General features: G+C 33.9%; 2 protein-coding genes across 3 annotated transcripts in view; one reads left to right on the top strand and one right to left on the bottom strand.

The window, feature by feature from the left end:
• The window catches only part of LOC143257827 (ileal sodium/bile acid cotransporter-like), a 20485-nt gene extending 14728 nt beyond the window's left edge, over window positions 1-5757 (bottom strand). The window contains exon 1 of the mRNA XM_076516856.1: window positions 5748-5757. Coding sequence (XP_076372971.1) covers window positions 5748-5757 — 10 coding nt within the window. The remainder of the gene's footprint in view (window positions 1-5747) is intronic.
• LOC143258150 (excitatory amino acid transporter 3-like) lies at window positions 1108-17032 on the top strand. 2 transcript variants are annotated; one of them, XM_076517163.1, is made up of 7 exons: window positions 1108-1331; window positions 3673-3799; window positions 4676-4786; window positions 8054-8289; window positions 8629-8823; window positions 12990-13130; window positions 15557-17032. In XM_076517163.1, exons 5-7 carry the CDS (start codon window positions 8651-8653, stop codon window positions 15711-15713), a joined length of 471 nt encoding a protein of 156 aa, XP_076373278.1. In that variant the 5' UTR covers window positions 1108-1331; window positions 3673-3799; window positions 4676-4786; window positions 8054-8289; window positions 8629-8650; the 3' UTR covers window positions 15714-17032. The 2 variants fall into 2 exon arrangements, with proteins under 2 accessions (XP_076373278.1, XP_076373279.1); XM_076517164.1 differs by lacking the exon at window positions 4676-4786.

The following is a 17032-nucleotide window of genomic DNA, read 5'->3' as shown; positions in this document are numbered from 1 at the left end:
GATATTTTTGGTTGTTGGTTGTGTTTGATTTTAAACTGTGCAGAAATAGATGAAACTTTCTGTTATGTAGATGATGAGATGGATGATAGTATCGAGCAACTTTTATAAGTCTTACTTTGATGAAATGCAAAGATAAAGATATCCTTATCATAGAAAAACCATGTTATGTTTGTGAAGAAAGAAATAATAGATACTCAAAACGTTCAAAACTACTGAATTGAATCAGTTTTATTTTTTTAACGGTTTATAAAAGTCTTTTGAAATTTCTTAAAGTAATATCAAGAGTGAATTCGAATTTTTAACTTTAAAACCACTAATGCTTAAGTGGGCTGAATAGCCAGATCAGAGTCTAGTATGGTCTAGATATAGATATATAAAACCATAATTTTGAACTACCGTCTAGAGGAGAAAAACAAGAAGTTTTCTCTCACTCTTCAAACAAAATAACATAATACATCTTTATGATGCTGAAACAGCCAGAAATTGAGAGTATTTTTAATGGCATCTAACTCCTGACCCCTCAGATCCACAGAATAACATATTAATCACTAGCCCTGCACTGATCACATTAAGAGGAATATCACTGCTTTAGAAACTGTTGAAACACATGAGGTGGACTTTGTGTTTCTCACTTAAGCACAAATATCACCTCAGAAAGTAGTGCTTAATTAATTCAGTGAACAACTAAAGACAGAATTTCAAACAGAATTATAAAATCTAATTATAAGAAAAATTTAACAGATTTTCACTGTGTTGACTTGATTTGTGAAAACAATATGTTTAATGTGGCTAGTTGTATTTCTCAATATTCTAGGAGATGTGATATGAATGAAAGTTTTACAATGAAATGGAAACCATGAAAGTGTATACCAGCAAGAAGTGAACATTATTTATTCTTATTTAGCTGGTTAAAAATTTGGTATAGAAACCAGCTTAAGCAGAAGTTTTGTTGCATCATTTTTAACAGCGAATTGTTGTTTAACCAAAAATATTCGGGATACAATATTATGAATATTATGTTAAATGAAACAAAAGCAGTCACAAGTTAACATAAAACTAATTTTCATTTTCGTAACTTGTCGTAAACAAAACGAAATAAAATTGCGTTTTATTTTATTTAAAAAAAAAAAAACTATAATTAATTCTTAAGGCAAGAAGTAGAATAATTTTTACCAATGTCTTTTGCTTTTCCTAGGAAGTAACAGTCCTCGGGAAATCCAATAAACACTTTAACGTGAGCAACAGTGTTTCAACTAATCTAACCACTGAGGATCTAATTAATGAGACGTATAGTAAGGAGGTTATTTACGTCCATGGGGCTAATTTTATAGGCAAGTCTTTAGTTTGTTTGTTTGTTTTTAATTTCGCGCAAAGCTACAGGAGAGTTATCTGAGCTATCCGACCCTAATTTTGCTGTGTAAGACTGGAGGGAAGACAGCGAGTCATCACCACCCGCCACCAACTCTTGAGCTACTCTTTTACCAACGAATAGCGGATTGACAATTACTTATAACGCACCCACAACTGAAAGGGCGAGCTAGTTTGGTGTGAGGGGAATTCGAACCCGCAACCCTCAGATTTTAGGGGAAGAGTGCCTTAACCATCTGGCCATGCCAGGCCAAGCCTTTAGTTACATGAGAGAACAAAAAACGTTATTCTTACTTACACATCTTTGATAAACTATTTACTTTTTTCGAGAAAAATAATGATGAGCTCTTGAAAATATGCAATAATATAAAGATTATTCTTTATTTAAGAAAAATACATATAGATAGAAAGTCAGATAAGTAGATAGATAATATCTTAAGGTATAACTTTCCTCTTCTGACATACAATAAAGTACAAGGTTAAAATATGTATACATTCCGAGAAAGTATACTTCCGGATACAGATTACTTGCTTATAAATATAAATTTATGCTTACTAAACGTCTTAGGTGACTGAACAGCAAATATAAGGACTTATTATGACTTAAAGTGGAAAGGTTTCAATACCCTAGGGGGATAGAGCATAGGTAACCTGTTATGAAGCTTTAGGCTTAACAATAAGACAAGCAAGTAAACAATGCTCATAATATATTAATACAAAACTCCAGCCTTAATATTTACACACAAATCCATTCGTAGAATCTAGGCAAAGAAGCACGACTTGGGAAGATATACACACAAAGTATTGTACAAAATACTTAAGGATAAATACTGAAATACTGAAAGTTATAATGACATCATTTTAGGCCTCGGAATTACTTTCTTTCGTTTATTCTGTCTAACCCAATTGACATGATTCCGTGCTGTACTTCTACACCATAGACTCTCTTCATATTGGTGAAGAGATAAAAAAATATCCTGGATCTTAACAGTGATGTAGTGGAATAGAAATGGTGTTACTATACTTTCTTCAATTTTTTTCACGTAAAAATAGTCATTGATTCACACAAATATTTTTTGGGAACATGGAATTGTAGAAAAGTTTTCTCGTCTCAGCGTCCAGCGTACAATCATGAAGAAGGTCATAGAACAGGGGTAGTGATTATTTACTTATACAGGTTTTTCAAAAAATGGCAAGAGTCCACAATGATTTACATGTACCTATTCAACCTCCATATAAGTGAAAAATAAATGAATGTGTTTTTGTAACTTGTTATTGAACGAAGGAAATGCTTATAACAACAAAAAAACCTTAATTGGAGAAAAAGCAAAAAGCCGATTTGTTGATTCAGTAAGACAGTCACTTATAAAATAGCTCTTTGTCATAAAATGGTCGGAAATAAATAATACTTAAAAATATATTTGTTAGTACTTTGTTTCGGACATGATATTTTTTCTCCTTTCATGATTACAAAAGAAACATTGGCTTTTGTTATCGAAACGTCTTTCTAGTATTGACATACTACTTTTTCAAGAAAGTTTTTGCTATAGTCATGCATTACATATACTTCCTAAAATTACACGTCCAGTCTGTCTTAAACCAGTTTCTGAAATAATAAATGTAATTTTATGGATGCAATTTCTCATAATAAAGAGTAGTTTTTTTGTTTGTTATTTCCTGCTCCCTTGCTGCACTCGAAAACATTTAGGTTCCACCCAAGTAGTTATACAATAATATAATAGAAAGCACGTCAATAAATCTTGAGTGGAATTTAGGGTTTATGAAAATGTACTAACTGACTGTGATGTTAATATTGGAGTTGAAAATTACAGTTTTGATGATAGAGCCGTTAAGAAGTTCCACGAACCTCGTAGTGTTGCTACACAAATATTAAAAGACTTCAGTTTCTTCGCACTTCATCAAATTGTGAACTTTTCAAAGATTTTGTTTTTTTGTTTTACATGTCAGTATTTTTAGCTTAATGTTAATATGATTTAACGTGAGAGGATTAAATATTTGTTACCTTTACTGTACAACACGAAAATCATTTTTTGATTGTAACCTGAGTTATGTAACATGCAAAGCTTATATGTGTTGTGGAACATTAAATACTTATATACGCTTTCTTTGTTATGATCTGTGTTATGCAACATATAAAGTTTATAAGCAGTTTTTCATTGTGAAATGTATTATGCTATTTGCAAAGATTATTTGTTTTTGCTTTTGTTATTTATTGTAGCTTGTGGTGTGTTACATCAACAACTCGTAACTGCTCATTGAGAAAATAATCTTTTTTTTAATTAGGTTTGATGATATTTTCATGTATCTTTGGCTGTGCAATGATAGTTCTTGATGACAAGGCTGCCGTTTTGAAGGAACTGATCAAACAAATCAATGAGATTATTATGAAGATATTCCAATACATGTTATGGTAGGTTGTAGGATACATAGAATTTTAAACAAATGGCCTTTGTATTGCTGTTTCTTTATTATTAAGTTAAAGGTGTAATAAAGGCAATGTTGTAACAAAATATATATATGTTTTAGTACTTTAAAATCACGATACCAATTTTTGTTGAACTGTTAATGAAAAGCAACAAACGGAAGCCAAGAGTCGTATGAGTAAAGCTCCTATTCTTCTCAGCTAACAAATTACTTTTAACAACCTCCTGTTTCTACATCTAGGAAGTGTTTCTCTTAGATAGCTGTTGTTTAATTTATAGTCAGATACCATAGCATCATTTCATAAATATTTGCCTACTTTGCCTAAATCATACGATCAAAGTAACCGTGAAGGCTGATATTATAGAAATGGACAACCTCTGAAAACTGGAAATTCCACAGTTGGGGTAACCAATAGAGTTGAAAATTTTAGAGTTAAAATAACCCTGAAGTTGGGGATAACTCTCAGACTACAACTTCTGGATTTGGAGTGGCCCTAAAGATTAAAGAAACCTCAGACAAAGTTGTAGTTGTGATAATTCTCACTATAATAAGTAGTTTAGACCCTGGTGTTGTTTTGCATATTGGAGTTGGAGTTCGCCATTAAATTTGTTTCATTTAGACGAAAGTGCGTTAAAAGAGTGATAATCATTCCCACTTGTCGTTCAAAACACGGCCTTGAGTTGCCGAATAGTTAACCTTTATTCCACTGTTCAAAATTAGAAAAAGCTGCGTATTGCTCAATTCAACTAATATTTCAAACGTAATCAAGTAAGGTGAATATTGTTTTTTGAAAACTGTATACGATTAAAATTTCGACGTATCGTAAATTTATTAGTAATAGTGTGTTTTTGTGTGTATTTAGGGTAAAGCCATCTTGGGTAATCTGATGTGTCTGCCACAGAAAATAGAACACCGGATATTAACAACGCAAGTCCGAAAACTTACCGCTGTCCTTCCGATAGGCTATTAAAACGTAAACACATAATACGGTTAATTACATTTTAGGCCCTAATCTCAGATGGTTATCTTCAAGAAAACTGAGCGTTAATGTAATTTAACATGAAATGTTGCTATGGCCTTTCAGGCGGGAAAATTCTGAATACCTGATTATATGTTTATAAAATTTAATAGAGATCGAATGAAAAATTAAATATTTATTCATTCAAGCCAAAGAAATCTTTGTGATGAATGAAAGAACATCGTAAGTGTTTTTGGAACGTTTTGTATTAGATGTATGCGTATATACGTATACAATAACAATGTACTCATTTCATATAATTTGTAACTGTCTGTATGTAATATTACTTCTGGTCTTACATGAGAAAAGCTCTGAAAGAGAGAATAAAAAAGTCATTTGTTTCCTTTTCCTAAACAAATATAACATTCACGTTGAACTTATAATTCCTTCAAAATCCAGGTTTACTGAATCATGTAATGTCGATATGTTTATTTTATACTACTGTTAGTTTTTGAATATCACGCTGTGCAACATGTGAACAAAAAGACTAATGAAAGACCCTTAATTTTTAAACATAGTTATTAAGTTAGATATGTTGGTTATAGAGAGGAAAACCAGTCAACAGTTTCATTCGTCTATTCAAAACCCCTTTCGAAACAGGTCACGGATCAAAGGCTATATCATAACCTTTGTTCACTTGTATTCAAAATTTTATTGAACTACTATTTTATTAATTTATGTCAATAAGTGTGGAATAAGATTGTAGATTATAATTCAAACTTTATTATTACATATAAATTAATTTCTATTTTTAAAAGTAAATATAAAAAACACATCTAAATACAGATTTTATTGAGTCACGTGGTACTTAAATGACTAATAGTGTGAAGCTACAATATAAAATAGGAACCTTATATCTTTATGTTTTACTGAAATATTGTTTATGTACTGAATCAAACGCAGTGACTCTGCTCACCTCTTTCCATTTTTGGAAATAGTTCCTTTTATTCACTTACTTCAATATACGACATATGAAAAACGAATTAACAGCTCAGAATGTACCCCAAGTGGTTTTCCCAGCCATTTTAATCACTTAAAAGACTACCTCATTCTTTTGAACCAAAATTTCAAAAAAGTCGGTTGTGTCTTTAGTCTGTTCGAAGTTTTTAAAATCAAAGTACATCTTAGTTACTAAGCTTAATTATAGTGAAATTCTATGATATTAGTGAAGTTATTTATGATTTTTTGGTTATTCAACTTTATATATGTATAATTTTATTTATCTTTTATAACCGGCACGTGCGAAATTTTAAAAGGCTGAGCTTTTTGTATTCAGGAGGAACAATTTACCATAGAAACTAAAGGTCAGTTTTATATTTCTGGATAAGTATCATGAGTGCACATGCTCCGCATTATTCCAAGTTATGTGATGCTTGCTTGGCATGACTGGAAAGTTAATAAAATAAAAAATAATAAACGTATGTGTAAATATATAGCGTTATGAGGGTTTGTTTGTTTGGGAATTTCGCACAAAGCTACTCGAGGGCTATCTGTGCTAGCCGTCCCTAATTTAGCAGTGTAAGACTAGAGGGAAGGCAGCTAGTCATCACCACCCACCGCCAACTCTTGGGCTACTCTTTTACCAACGAATAGTGGGATTGACCGTCACATTATACACCCCCACGGCTGGGAGGCCGAGCATGTTTAGCGCGACGCGGGCGCGAACCCGCGAATTACGAGTTGCACGCCTTACGCGCTAGGCCATGCCGGGCCTTAACGTTATGAGACTTAAACTACTTACACTAAATAAACATATGTATTCTGGTGTTATAATATGTAATGATTCTTGCACAAAAAAGCATAATTTATGTTTATTTTCTAATTTTCTGCGAGGTATGTTTGTTTGTTTTAAATTTCGCATAAAGCTACACGACGGTTATCTGCACTAGTCGTCCCTAATTTAGCAGTGTAAGACGAGAGGAAAGGCAGCTAGTCATCACCACCCACCGCCAACTCTTGTGCTACTCTTTTACCAACGAATAGTGGGTTTGACCTTGACATTATAACGCCCCTACGGCTGAAAGAGCAAGCGTGTTTGATGTAACGGTGATTCGAATCCGCGACCCTCACATTATGAGTCGAGTGCCCTAGCCATCTGGTCATAACGGGCATACAAGATTGAAGTGACAGACTCCACATAGAATATAGAAAATAAAATAAAATATAATAATTACTCAAAACAAACGTTTGAAATGTATTTACGAGGTTTTAAAGATTACACAAGTAATACTTGCGATTTTTGGAGCGAAGAATAATTTTCTTAATCATAACATGAAATCATTTTACACACAGACTAGTAACAAAAAGAACACAAACCGGTGGCTCAGCAGTATGTCTGCGGACTTACAACGCTACAAACGGCGTTTCGATACCCGTGGTAGGTAGAGCACAGATAGCGCCGTGCAGTTTGGTGCTTAATTTAAAATAACAAGACAAATTGTTTTCACGAATAAATCTTCAGTAAAAATATTTTTTTAAAAATTCTGATATTTTGTTTACAAAAATATTGTATATCAAAAGTTATAGTGGTGATACTTAACGTGTGCAAATTTGTAGACAAACTCGTGTGGGGAATTATACCTAGCTCGTAGCTAATTTCAAAGCATAGTTATCATTAATTTAGGTATATCGAGTACAGGGAAGAAAACCACTCAACAGTTACATTCCTCTATTGAGAAACACTTAATCGAATAGAGGGATTGGTTTATGTCGAATTTCGCATTAGCCATCCCTAATTTAGCAGTGTAAGACTAGAGGAAAGGCAGCTAGTCATTACCACCTACCGCCAATTCTTGGGCTACTGTTTTACGAACGAATAGTGTGATTAACGGTAACATTATAACATTCCCAGGGCTGAAAAGGCGAATATATACGTTTGGTGTGACGGGTATTTAAACCCGCGATCCTCAGATTAAGAGTCGAGTGTCTTAACCACCTGGCCATGCCGGGCCATAGTGGGAAGGCCTCTGCAATAAATTCTTTACCCTAGAACATGCGGATCGCGTTAAACGACATATTATGCCTCAATTCTTGGATTTTCAGCCCGACAAAGTAACGATCACGTTATGCGCCATATAAATATCATTTTTAATCAGAAATTTTTGTTTCAAAAATTTAACATTTACAGTTTTTTATTTCCACATTGAGTGTTTTGAAGTTTACCTGTATCATCATGAATATAAAATCTAACATTGCAGTCGGTAATCATATTTCTCGTTGAAGGTTTCTCTTGATGGGGATGTTTTTCTGGATGTGTGAAGAAGGCCTTAATACGCAGTCTATACTCAGTGTCTTACAACGCTTGATGTGGTACGTTCTAATTGTCCTCGGTCTCTTCGTGGGTTATCAGCTTGTTCTAATGCCTTTTCTTTATTTTATGATTATCAGAAAAAAAACCCATTTCGTTTTTACTTCAATCTTTTACCGGTTGTTTTGACTGCTTTTGGAACAGCGTCGAGGTGAGTTTTTGTTCGTTGCAACTAAATTCCTTTTTCTTTACGACGTTACCTTAAAACTGAGACGAAATGTTAAAAACTTTAGGTGAGCAGAGTGGGTTATTATTCGGCTTTGAAGTTTCTTTGATCAATCATTATTCTAACATTATTTCACCTATGGTTTGCTCTTTACTTAATTTGCATTGAAATTATTAAAAGTTTTCTAACATTTGTAACACCAGAGACAATACAATAAAATGTAGCAAGATATTTAGATAGTTAAACTTGAATGTATATAATTTGATTGTTCATAAGTTTAAAAAATAAAAAGCCTGGTTGTACTGAACTGACTTTATTTTCCAGTGCTGCAACTCTTCCCGTTACGATGCGTTACATGGAAGAAGGAAATAAAATACACAGCTGCATAACCCGATTTGTACTTCCTCTTGGAATGACAGTTCATATGGATGGCGGATGTTTGAATTTTCCAATAAAAACAATATTTGTTGCTCATTGGAACGGTGTTACCGTTGACATTCCTACTTCCATTGTTGTTAGGTAAGTGTTTTATATTTATGTGTTTATTCATTTAAATCGTCGGTGATATGTTTACGTTTGAGTACACATACAAATTACATTTATATATGTGTATAAACAGGAAGTGTAAAAGTAAAGGTATCTTTTAATTTCTCTTTAATATATCAGAAGAGTGTACACCCAAGTTACATTGACGTGCGGCTAATGTTTTTTCACTCTCATATTTGTATTAAAATAGATAATTACAAAACTATACATTTAACTTCACCAGTTGACAAATGTGCTTCAAAAACAGTGAAGGCAAGATATCTGCCCACCCAATTTTTTCGTTGGCCAAATATATGCTGAAGAAGTTAAAAAAGCAATGGACTTGATATCACATACCTGATTGGTCAAGCATGCGATGGGACAGCTTTCATCAGTGAAAAGTGCTTGGGAGTTCAACAACAATAAGATATACTGCACATCAAGCAATTTGCATTAATTATTTTGCTCATTATCTTAATTTGATCATCGTAGAAAATGTGACATTTGTTACCCCTTGTGGTTACTGTCTATCAGTACTTCGGACTTGATACAGTATTTTAAGTGGTTATAATGCTAGTGCATGGTGGATTGCCTTTCAAAGAAGAAAAGGCATGAACCTTAATGGATATCCTGTAGAATTTAAAACAATGTTGGAAACACGGTGGCCTTATCAAGTACGTGCTTTAAGTGAAGTTGAAGCAAAGTTTGATTGCTTTATTAACTATATACAGCACGTTGATACGAGTGACTGCAATCGAGACCGTACGTTAAGTGTATAATCCATTTTGGAGTAACTTGTCCTGACATTCTTATACTGTATGCTGTTTATTAATGACATCACGCCTGAAGGAAAAGAAGCGTCACATATGCAGCTATGTTCCAAGTTAAATTCCTTGATAGCGTCAGATCTCTTTTAGTCTAATGACAGAATTGCAAACCTACGGGATGACGGAAAAACTGCAACGTTCCTGTGACATCAGTAATAGTAGTTACTTACAATGCTGCCATCGACGTCTCTCACATAGCTCTACACCCTCAAATAAGAAAGATGTTTTAGTTCTAGCCATACTTTGGAAAATTGACGTCATACATAATTTATCTGATATGAAACGAGTCATCTTATTTCCAAGCATTGTTAGCTTTACTGGAAAACTATCAGGTTGTCCAATAAGTAATGTCGTTTATAACACTAACATTTAAAGAGAGAAAAATGAGCTTAAATAACAACTTTATTCAATTATGTATTTTTCATCACCTTTCAATAGCAGTGTGCAAACGTCTCAAAAGAATTTCAATACCATGCTTATAAAAATCAGATGGTTTTGTTTTTCATTCAGATGATGTTCCAAGCTTCTGAAAAGATGGTAATTTGAAGAAGCAATATAAGGAGAATAAGGGGAAAGGGGAGTTTCTCCCAGCCAAACTCTTCAATTTTTCTGGAAGTGATCCTTGTGGTGTGAGAAATCGTGCTTTGTTATAGTGGAAACAAACTTCTTTCCGATTCACCAGAGCAGGTCTTTTATTTTACGTGCAGTGTTGAGTCGACCCAGTTATTGACAGTATCTCTAACCAATGATTGTCTAGTTTTGGTTGTAACAACTCAAAGTGTATTACACCACCTTTTTCCCAACGAACACTAAACAGAACCATCCTAGAGTGCAGGTTCGCTTTTGGCTGTGGTATAGCTGGTTCTCCTGTACTAACTCACTATAGGTAGAGCTAAATATTTTGATAGAGTACCCACTTTAAATTTCCAGTCATTAGGCGATTCAAAAACGAAACTTAAAGTTCACGAGAGTGAAGAGAAGTGCAGATGTCTGTCTTCTCGTTCACTCAGCTTATCACCTTACAATTCATGTCAATTTACCCAACTTTGAAACTGTTCCAGTTTGTTGCAAATTTCAATGGACAGTGGAAGGAGATGAACTGGGTTTATGGGCTAATTCTTCAACAGCTACAGCACAATCCTCCTCAAGCGTTGCTAGAAGCAGGCCATTATTAAACTCAACAGGTTACTCGGAGCGAGCTGCATTTTTCCAAATGCAGCCACCATATTTGACACTTCCTTAGATTCAGGATGTCATTGTCGTGCACCTCTTGAATGCTTACGTAACTTGGTTAACAGTTTTCCCTTTTCTCAACTCGTAAAACATTATACGCCTTGTGTGTTCCTCTAACACCTCAATGATAATTGGGGGTTTTAAAATAAATAAAACAAAAACAAGTAAACAAACGATCTGGCTTTCACTTAATACTATCAAGTCATCACGTATAGCTTATATGACTTTAAGAATACCTTCATTTTGCCAAGAAATATGCAGTTAAGCTCGTTTTATTAATAAAATAAACGACATTACTTATGGGATGACCTAATAAATAAGAGGTTCAGTGTAAAAAAAATCTACCCTCCCTGATGCCAAATGGCTCCAAATATAAAAGCAAATGCTGTATTTTAAAACTATTACTCCTCTTGAACCGACAATGGGCTGAGTCTTGAACACATACTCATGAAAATGATGCAAGCTAAAAGAATGAATAAGCGCTTATATGAGACATTTGGAGCAATCAAGGAGTTTCCAGTACGTCTCAATCTCATATTTATAATTTTTACTGACCTATAGAAGGTTATAAGGATAGCACTTTGCACATCCGTCTGTGAAAGGAGCTTGAGCAAGCTAAAACTGATAAAAATCCTCTTGGAACCAATATAGCAAATCAGAGACTGAGAAGTCCAACAATATCTAGTACGCACGGAAACCCAGATCTTTCCATTGCTGATGTTCTTAATAGGTTTATTACTAGGTATCTGAATACAAGACTAGGTTAAAGGCTAACCTTGGTTTAAAGTAGAAGAGGAGAGTCGTTCCAGTTGGTGTCTTGATAAGTTCATACTTTTGACCATTATTCTTTAATCCACTTTTGAAGGGAGGAATTTTTATCCTCCATCTTCCGAAAAAAATGTCAAATATGCTAGAATGGTAAAAATCTATTAATCTTTTCCAAAGTCTATGAATACTTTGGGCCTTCAAAACTCATTACAGAATACCCTTCGAAACATTATGTTGGCTCAGTATAACTTAACATATTTAACTTTAAAAGAAGTGACCAGTACCTTTAAAAATACACTTGAGTATAAGGTTACTTGTTTTGTTCCCAAATTGTCTCTTGCTACTCCACCCTGAAATATTTGGTCCTGACATCGCTACTGCTCAAAATTAATAAATTTAGCAACTAAATCTTTTAAACTGGACCCTTTTCAGTTGCTTTGCAAATAAGAGATTATTATTAACACATTATATTATTTCTGACTGATTAACATTATGTGTGTATGAGGAGTTTACAGAAGACAGAAAGTATTCACTTAGAATGTCAAAAATTTAGAAAGTTCAATTCTATGTTTTAATTATAATACGTGTGTTTGTTGATTTTATCATACTAACTTCCTCTTTGAATTACAGAGATGATTTCATTATGAGGAAGGGGAATTTAAAACGATGAGTTAACAAAATCAGTTGCTTTCTAACATATTAGAATGTTTAATGATTTTTAAAACTATTATTTTTTATTATCAAACTTCTCTTTCTATTTTTTCAGAAGAAAATATGTATGTTTAACTTAAAGTTACTACTTAAACAAATTAGGAATGCTTAAATTTTCTTAAGTAATTTTTCAAGTTTTAAATGTGAGGAGTACAATTTATACGTTAAGTGTAATCTTTCATTTTAATCTTTTGCGCAAAGACTTTTAATGATCTTTTCACCATGATTTTAGTTTTATAAGTTCATGAACTTACAACGATCTGCAGGGTCCTGATCTAAACTTTAATAATAATTTATTATGTGTGTGTGTTTGTTTTCTTATAGCAAAGCCTCAGTTGGCTATCTGCTAAGTCTACAGAGGGAATCGAACACCTGATTTTAGCGTTGTAAATCCATAGACTTACCGCTGTTCCAATGGGGAACAATAATTAATTATATAGTTAATTGTTTTTACATAAGAAAGTGTTAGAGCAGCTCAATTTTCTTTAATTAAAAATTTTGTTTCCAATTTGCCATTAATTATTAATGCTTTTGGCATTCCATTTTTACTTCTGACCATCTTAACAATTTCATACGTTTAGACAAATGTCATGTTTCTAAACACTTTTGCATACGTTATAGCCTGTTTATGGTACTGGACGTCATTGCAGCCCCAGGCATACCGGCCACTCCTGCACCCGTTGGCCTTCTTATTGCCCTGAAGATTTGTGGTATTTCATCACCAGCCTACATACCATTGATTATCAGTGTGGAATGGTTAATGTGAGTAGATAACAATAATTTGAAATCCACTTTAATGGGAACGTGAAGTTCAAACTTGTATGTAAACTTCATGTTCAGTTATTCAGTCTTTTAACGTTGTTGATATCTTTTGTACCTGCATCTGATTTTCAGTAGTGCGGTCTTCAGAGATATTTGCTGATAACTAAGCCTATATTCTTGCTATATATAAGCCTATATAGATTACATGTGATATACCTTTATAGTTAATTTGTATTGTACATAGCTAAATTCCTTTAACAAGCATACAGATTAAAACTGTTAGAGTTCGTACATGTCACGCTAATCTCAACATATTTTGATGTATATCGCGTGATGACTGCAGTCAAACAGCAATAGCAAAATGCTATGTAAGTGCACAGAGCGTGCGCTCTTAGTAGCTCAGTGGTAAATCTCCAAACTAAGAACAATAAAAATTACCTTTCAAATCCCATAGTACACGAAGCATTGAGCATTACTACAAAACAGTCGAATCTACGTCGCACCAAACATGCTCGCCTTTTCAGACGTGGGGGCGTTATTATGTGACAGTCAATCCCACTGTTCGTTGGTAAAAGAATGGCCCAAGAGTTGGCGGTGGGTGATGATGAGTAGCTGCCTTTCCTCTAGTTTTACACTGCTTAATTAGGTACGGCTAGCGCAGATAGCCCTCTTGTAACTTTGCGTGAAATTCAAAAACAAACAAAGAAAGTATAAAACAGTGTACGGCGGTTATAGTGTGCAAGTCATACGAGAACCACAGTCTATATAAAGTCACAGTGGAACAAAACGTGCAGAACTATGTTCTTATCTCGTTGGGAGTTCAGAGGCTATGTGATACGTAAAGTATATTGATTTTGAAAAGAGTATGTAACAGACTTTTTCTATGTAAAATATTCGTATACTCAGATCATATAAATATATGAATATCACCGGTTTGGAACTTCGAAAAAGACGAGAATATTATCCATATTTAATGAACACAAAAGGATATGAATTAACTTTAGGCAACAGGTCAATCTAGCAATAGCCACGGTATGCAAAGTGTAGCGGATTGTAACAGATGCTACAACAATACTTCCATTTAATTGTCTTATAAACTCAAGCAGTTGGAGGATGAAATCGGTATTTATGTTATTCCATATCAATGCCTACAAATCAAGTTACCCATAAATGTCTGTGCGATCTGATTGTTAGAACGATTGCTAGAAAAACAATGTTCGTATACAGTAGATTGATTGTGGAAAGTCTGTAATGGTGTACCTTAGATAACACTGAATTAAGACGGTTTGTTTGTATGTAGTTAAGCAGAAACTAGACAATGGGCCATCTGCTCACCACGGGTATCCAAACCTGGTTCCTGCTGTTGTAAGTCCACACACACTCTGCCATGTCACTGGTAGGCCCTTACGACGGAACCTTTTGCATGGAAACTATGCTGTAGAAGTGCTGCCATGGTGCACAGTCGTTACGCAGTGTGTAAATGACTGTAGTTATATGAACTGTAATACCGTTTGAGTATGATGTATTTCATTCGAAGACCAAGCAAACAAATAAAATCCTCCATAATCTAGATACATGTGTCTTTACGTGGGACAGTGTTAAGTACCTAGACTTGCAATGATAAAATCTACAGTTCGATTCCAAATAATGAATACAGAATATCGGTTAATTTGGTTTTAATCTAACAAACAAACAAACCTATGCTATTTTATGAAATATTCTAAACCCATATCTCTTATTTCAAACCATTTTAGACATAAATTTATAACAGTTCAAACGTAAGACAGTTTGCACAAAACTGTATTAAAGAAACACTTAAAAATGATTTTGTTTGCTTTTGAATTTCGCGCAAAGCTTCACGAGGGCTATCTGCTCTACGCGTCCCCAATGTAGTAGTGTTAAACTGGAGGCAACACGACGGTTATCTAGCTGTCCCTAATTTAGCAGTATAAGACTAGAGGAAAGGCAGCTAGTCAACACCACCCACCGTCAACTCTTGGGCTACTCTTTTACCAACGAATAGTGGGATTGACCGTACATTATAACATCACTACGGCTGAAAAGGCGAGCATGTTTAGTGTGACTGGGATTCGAACCCGGGACCATCAGATTACGAGTCGAACGCCTTAACCCACCTGGCCGGGCCCTTTTTGCATGGACGTAGTTGATTTATAATTGTAAAAAGAAGACTAATTGCCAAAAGATTACAAATGCGGTTGACCTAATGAAGTTTTACATGCACAATTTTAATGTGTTTAATATTTCCTTCTCTACACATAGAGAAGGTTATAGTAATCAATTGTACTATTTATAATATTTTAACAATCCCATACATATATAGATATATAGAAATTCATAACATACATGGAAATATGTAAATAATTCATTCGCTTTGAATTCTTACTGTTTTATTCGGTTTCCTGAAGCGATCGGTTCCGTACAACTTGTAACGTCATTGGAGATTGCTACGTTGCTGCTTTTGTACAGAAACTTTGTAAAATCCATCAGGAAGAAGAATCGTCAGCCTGCTTCCCGAACAACTGTCTCGAAGTTGTTGAAGAGAAAAATGTTACTAAGCTGTAAGAAAATGATGAAATTGTTAAATCGAAATAATGTGAGAGAAGTGGTGCTTCGTTAGAAAGTTATATTGTAAAGTGTAATTTTGATACTTCGACCTTTAAATATTTCCTTTAAAGGAGAGTGTTTAATCTATTTATTTGATTCTGCGTTGTGTACTCCCATGGTACACACACATATATGTAGAAAGGTACAAGTAAAATCAGGTAAACGTCTGTATTGATCTATTCCATGATTTATTCCTCACCTTTTCTTTTCTTCACATGGTATTTAGCTTACAGGAATTATCCTTGTATGCAATGAAATTTATACCTTCCACCCACTTTAGTTAAATTATTGAAACAGTCTGTGTTGTATCCACAATAAACTTGTTTTATTGACTTGATTATTTTACCAATCTTGTCGTTAAATAATTCTAGCTTTTCCAGATACTTTGATGCTTGTTATAAATTAGTTGAAATCTTATTAGACTTGATGTTTAATAAGAATTTCTTAGTAATAATATATATAGTTAAGGAGAGTAAAGGGCTGTGCCATACTAGTATTTTCAGTTGAAAATAATTTTTAAGAAAGCATTCTTGTGGGTATTGAATACCTTGAAACACAGCTAATCTTCTGTGTGATATACCGCTTGATACAGTTTCTTCTGGATATCATTGCGGATTAACAGCTAATTTTAACGCCCCACTTGAAGATGATAAATCTACTTGTTATAAGTGTTCTTCTAAATTCGAAATAGTCTCTTGTAGTTCATTATTCTGTCTGTGTTTTCACACAGAAGTTATAAAACTTAATGCCACATTATTTAGATTTTCGTTTCAGTAGGGTTTTTTCATGCATATTTATTATCTGAGAAAATTCATTAAATGCTCAGATGCATAGAATAATACCCTAGATAAAGCTAAGTAAACAAACTCACAAGGTTTGGTTTGTTTGAATTTCGCGGAGCTACACGAGGGCTATCTGCGCTAGTCGTCCCAAATTTAGTACTGTAAAACTACGGGGAAGGCAGCTAGTTATAACCACCCACCGCCAACTCTTGAGCTGCTCTCATTATAACACCGCTACTGCTGAAAGGGCAAGCATATTGAACTCACAAGGAAGGAATGCGTTAAAAAACATCATATCTGAACCTTTGACTAGTTATCTTAATTTGTTATAACTAAAAAAAACAAGCAGAAACAAAAATGAATTAAACAAAAAACACTGCACTAAGTGAAATTTCCCAGGTTACGAGCTATAATGTGGTATTATAAAATATACCTTAGGTTTTGGAAGTTGTTTTTTATTACTTATACTAATTAAATCATCTACATATCTGTAAG

The sequence above is a fragment of the Tachypleus tridentatus genome, chromosome 7, assembly GCF_004210375.1.
Source record: "Tachypleus tridentatus isolate NWPU-2018 chromosome 7, ASM421037v1, whole genome shotgun sequence".
Classification (NCBI taxonomy): domain Eukaryota; kingdom Metazoa; phylum Arthropoda; class Merostomata; order Xiphosura; family Limulidae; genus Tachypleus; species Tachypleus tridentatus.
Note: the sequence above shows the minus strand (reverse complement) of the source record. Positions and strands in the feature narration are given on the sequence as shown.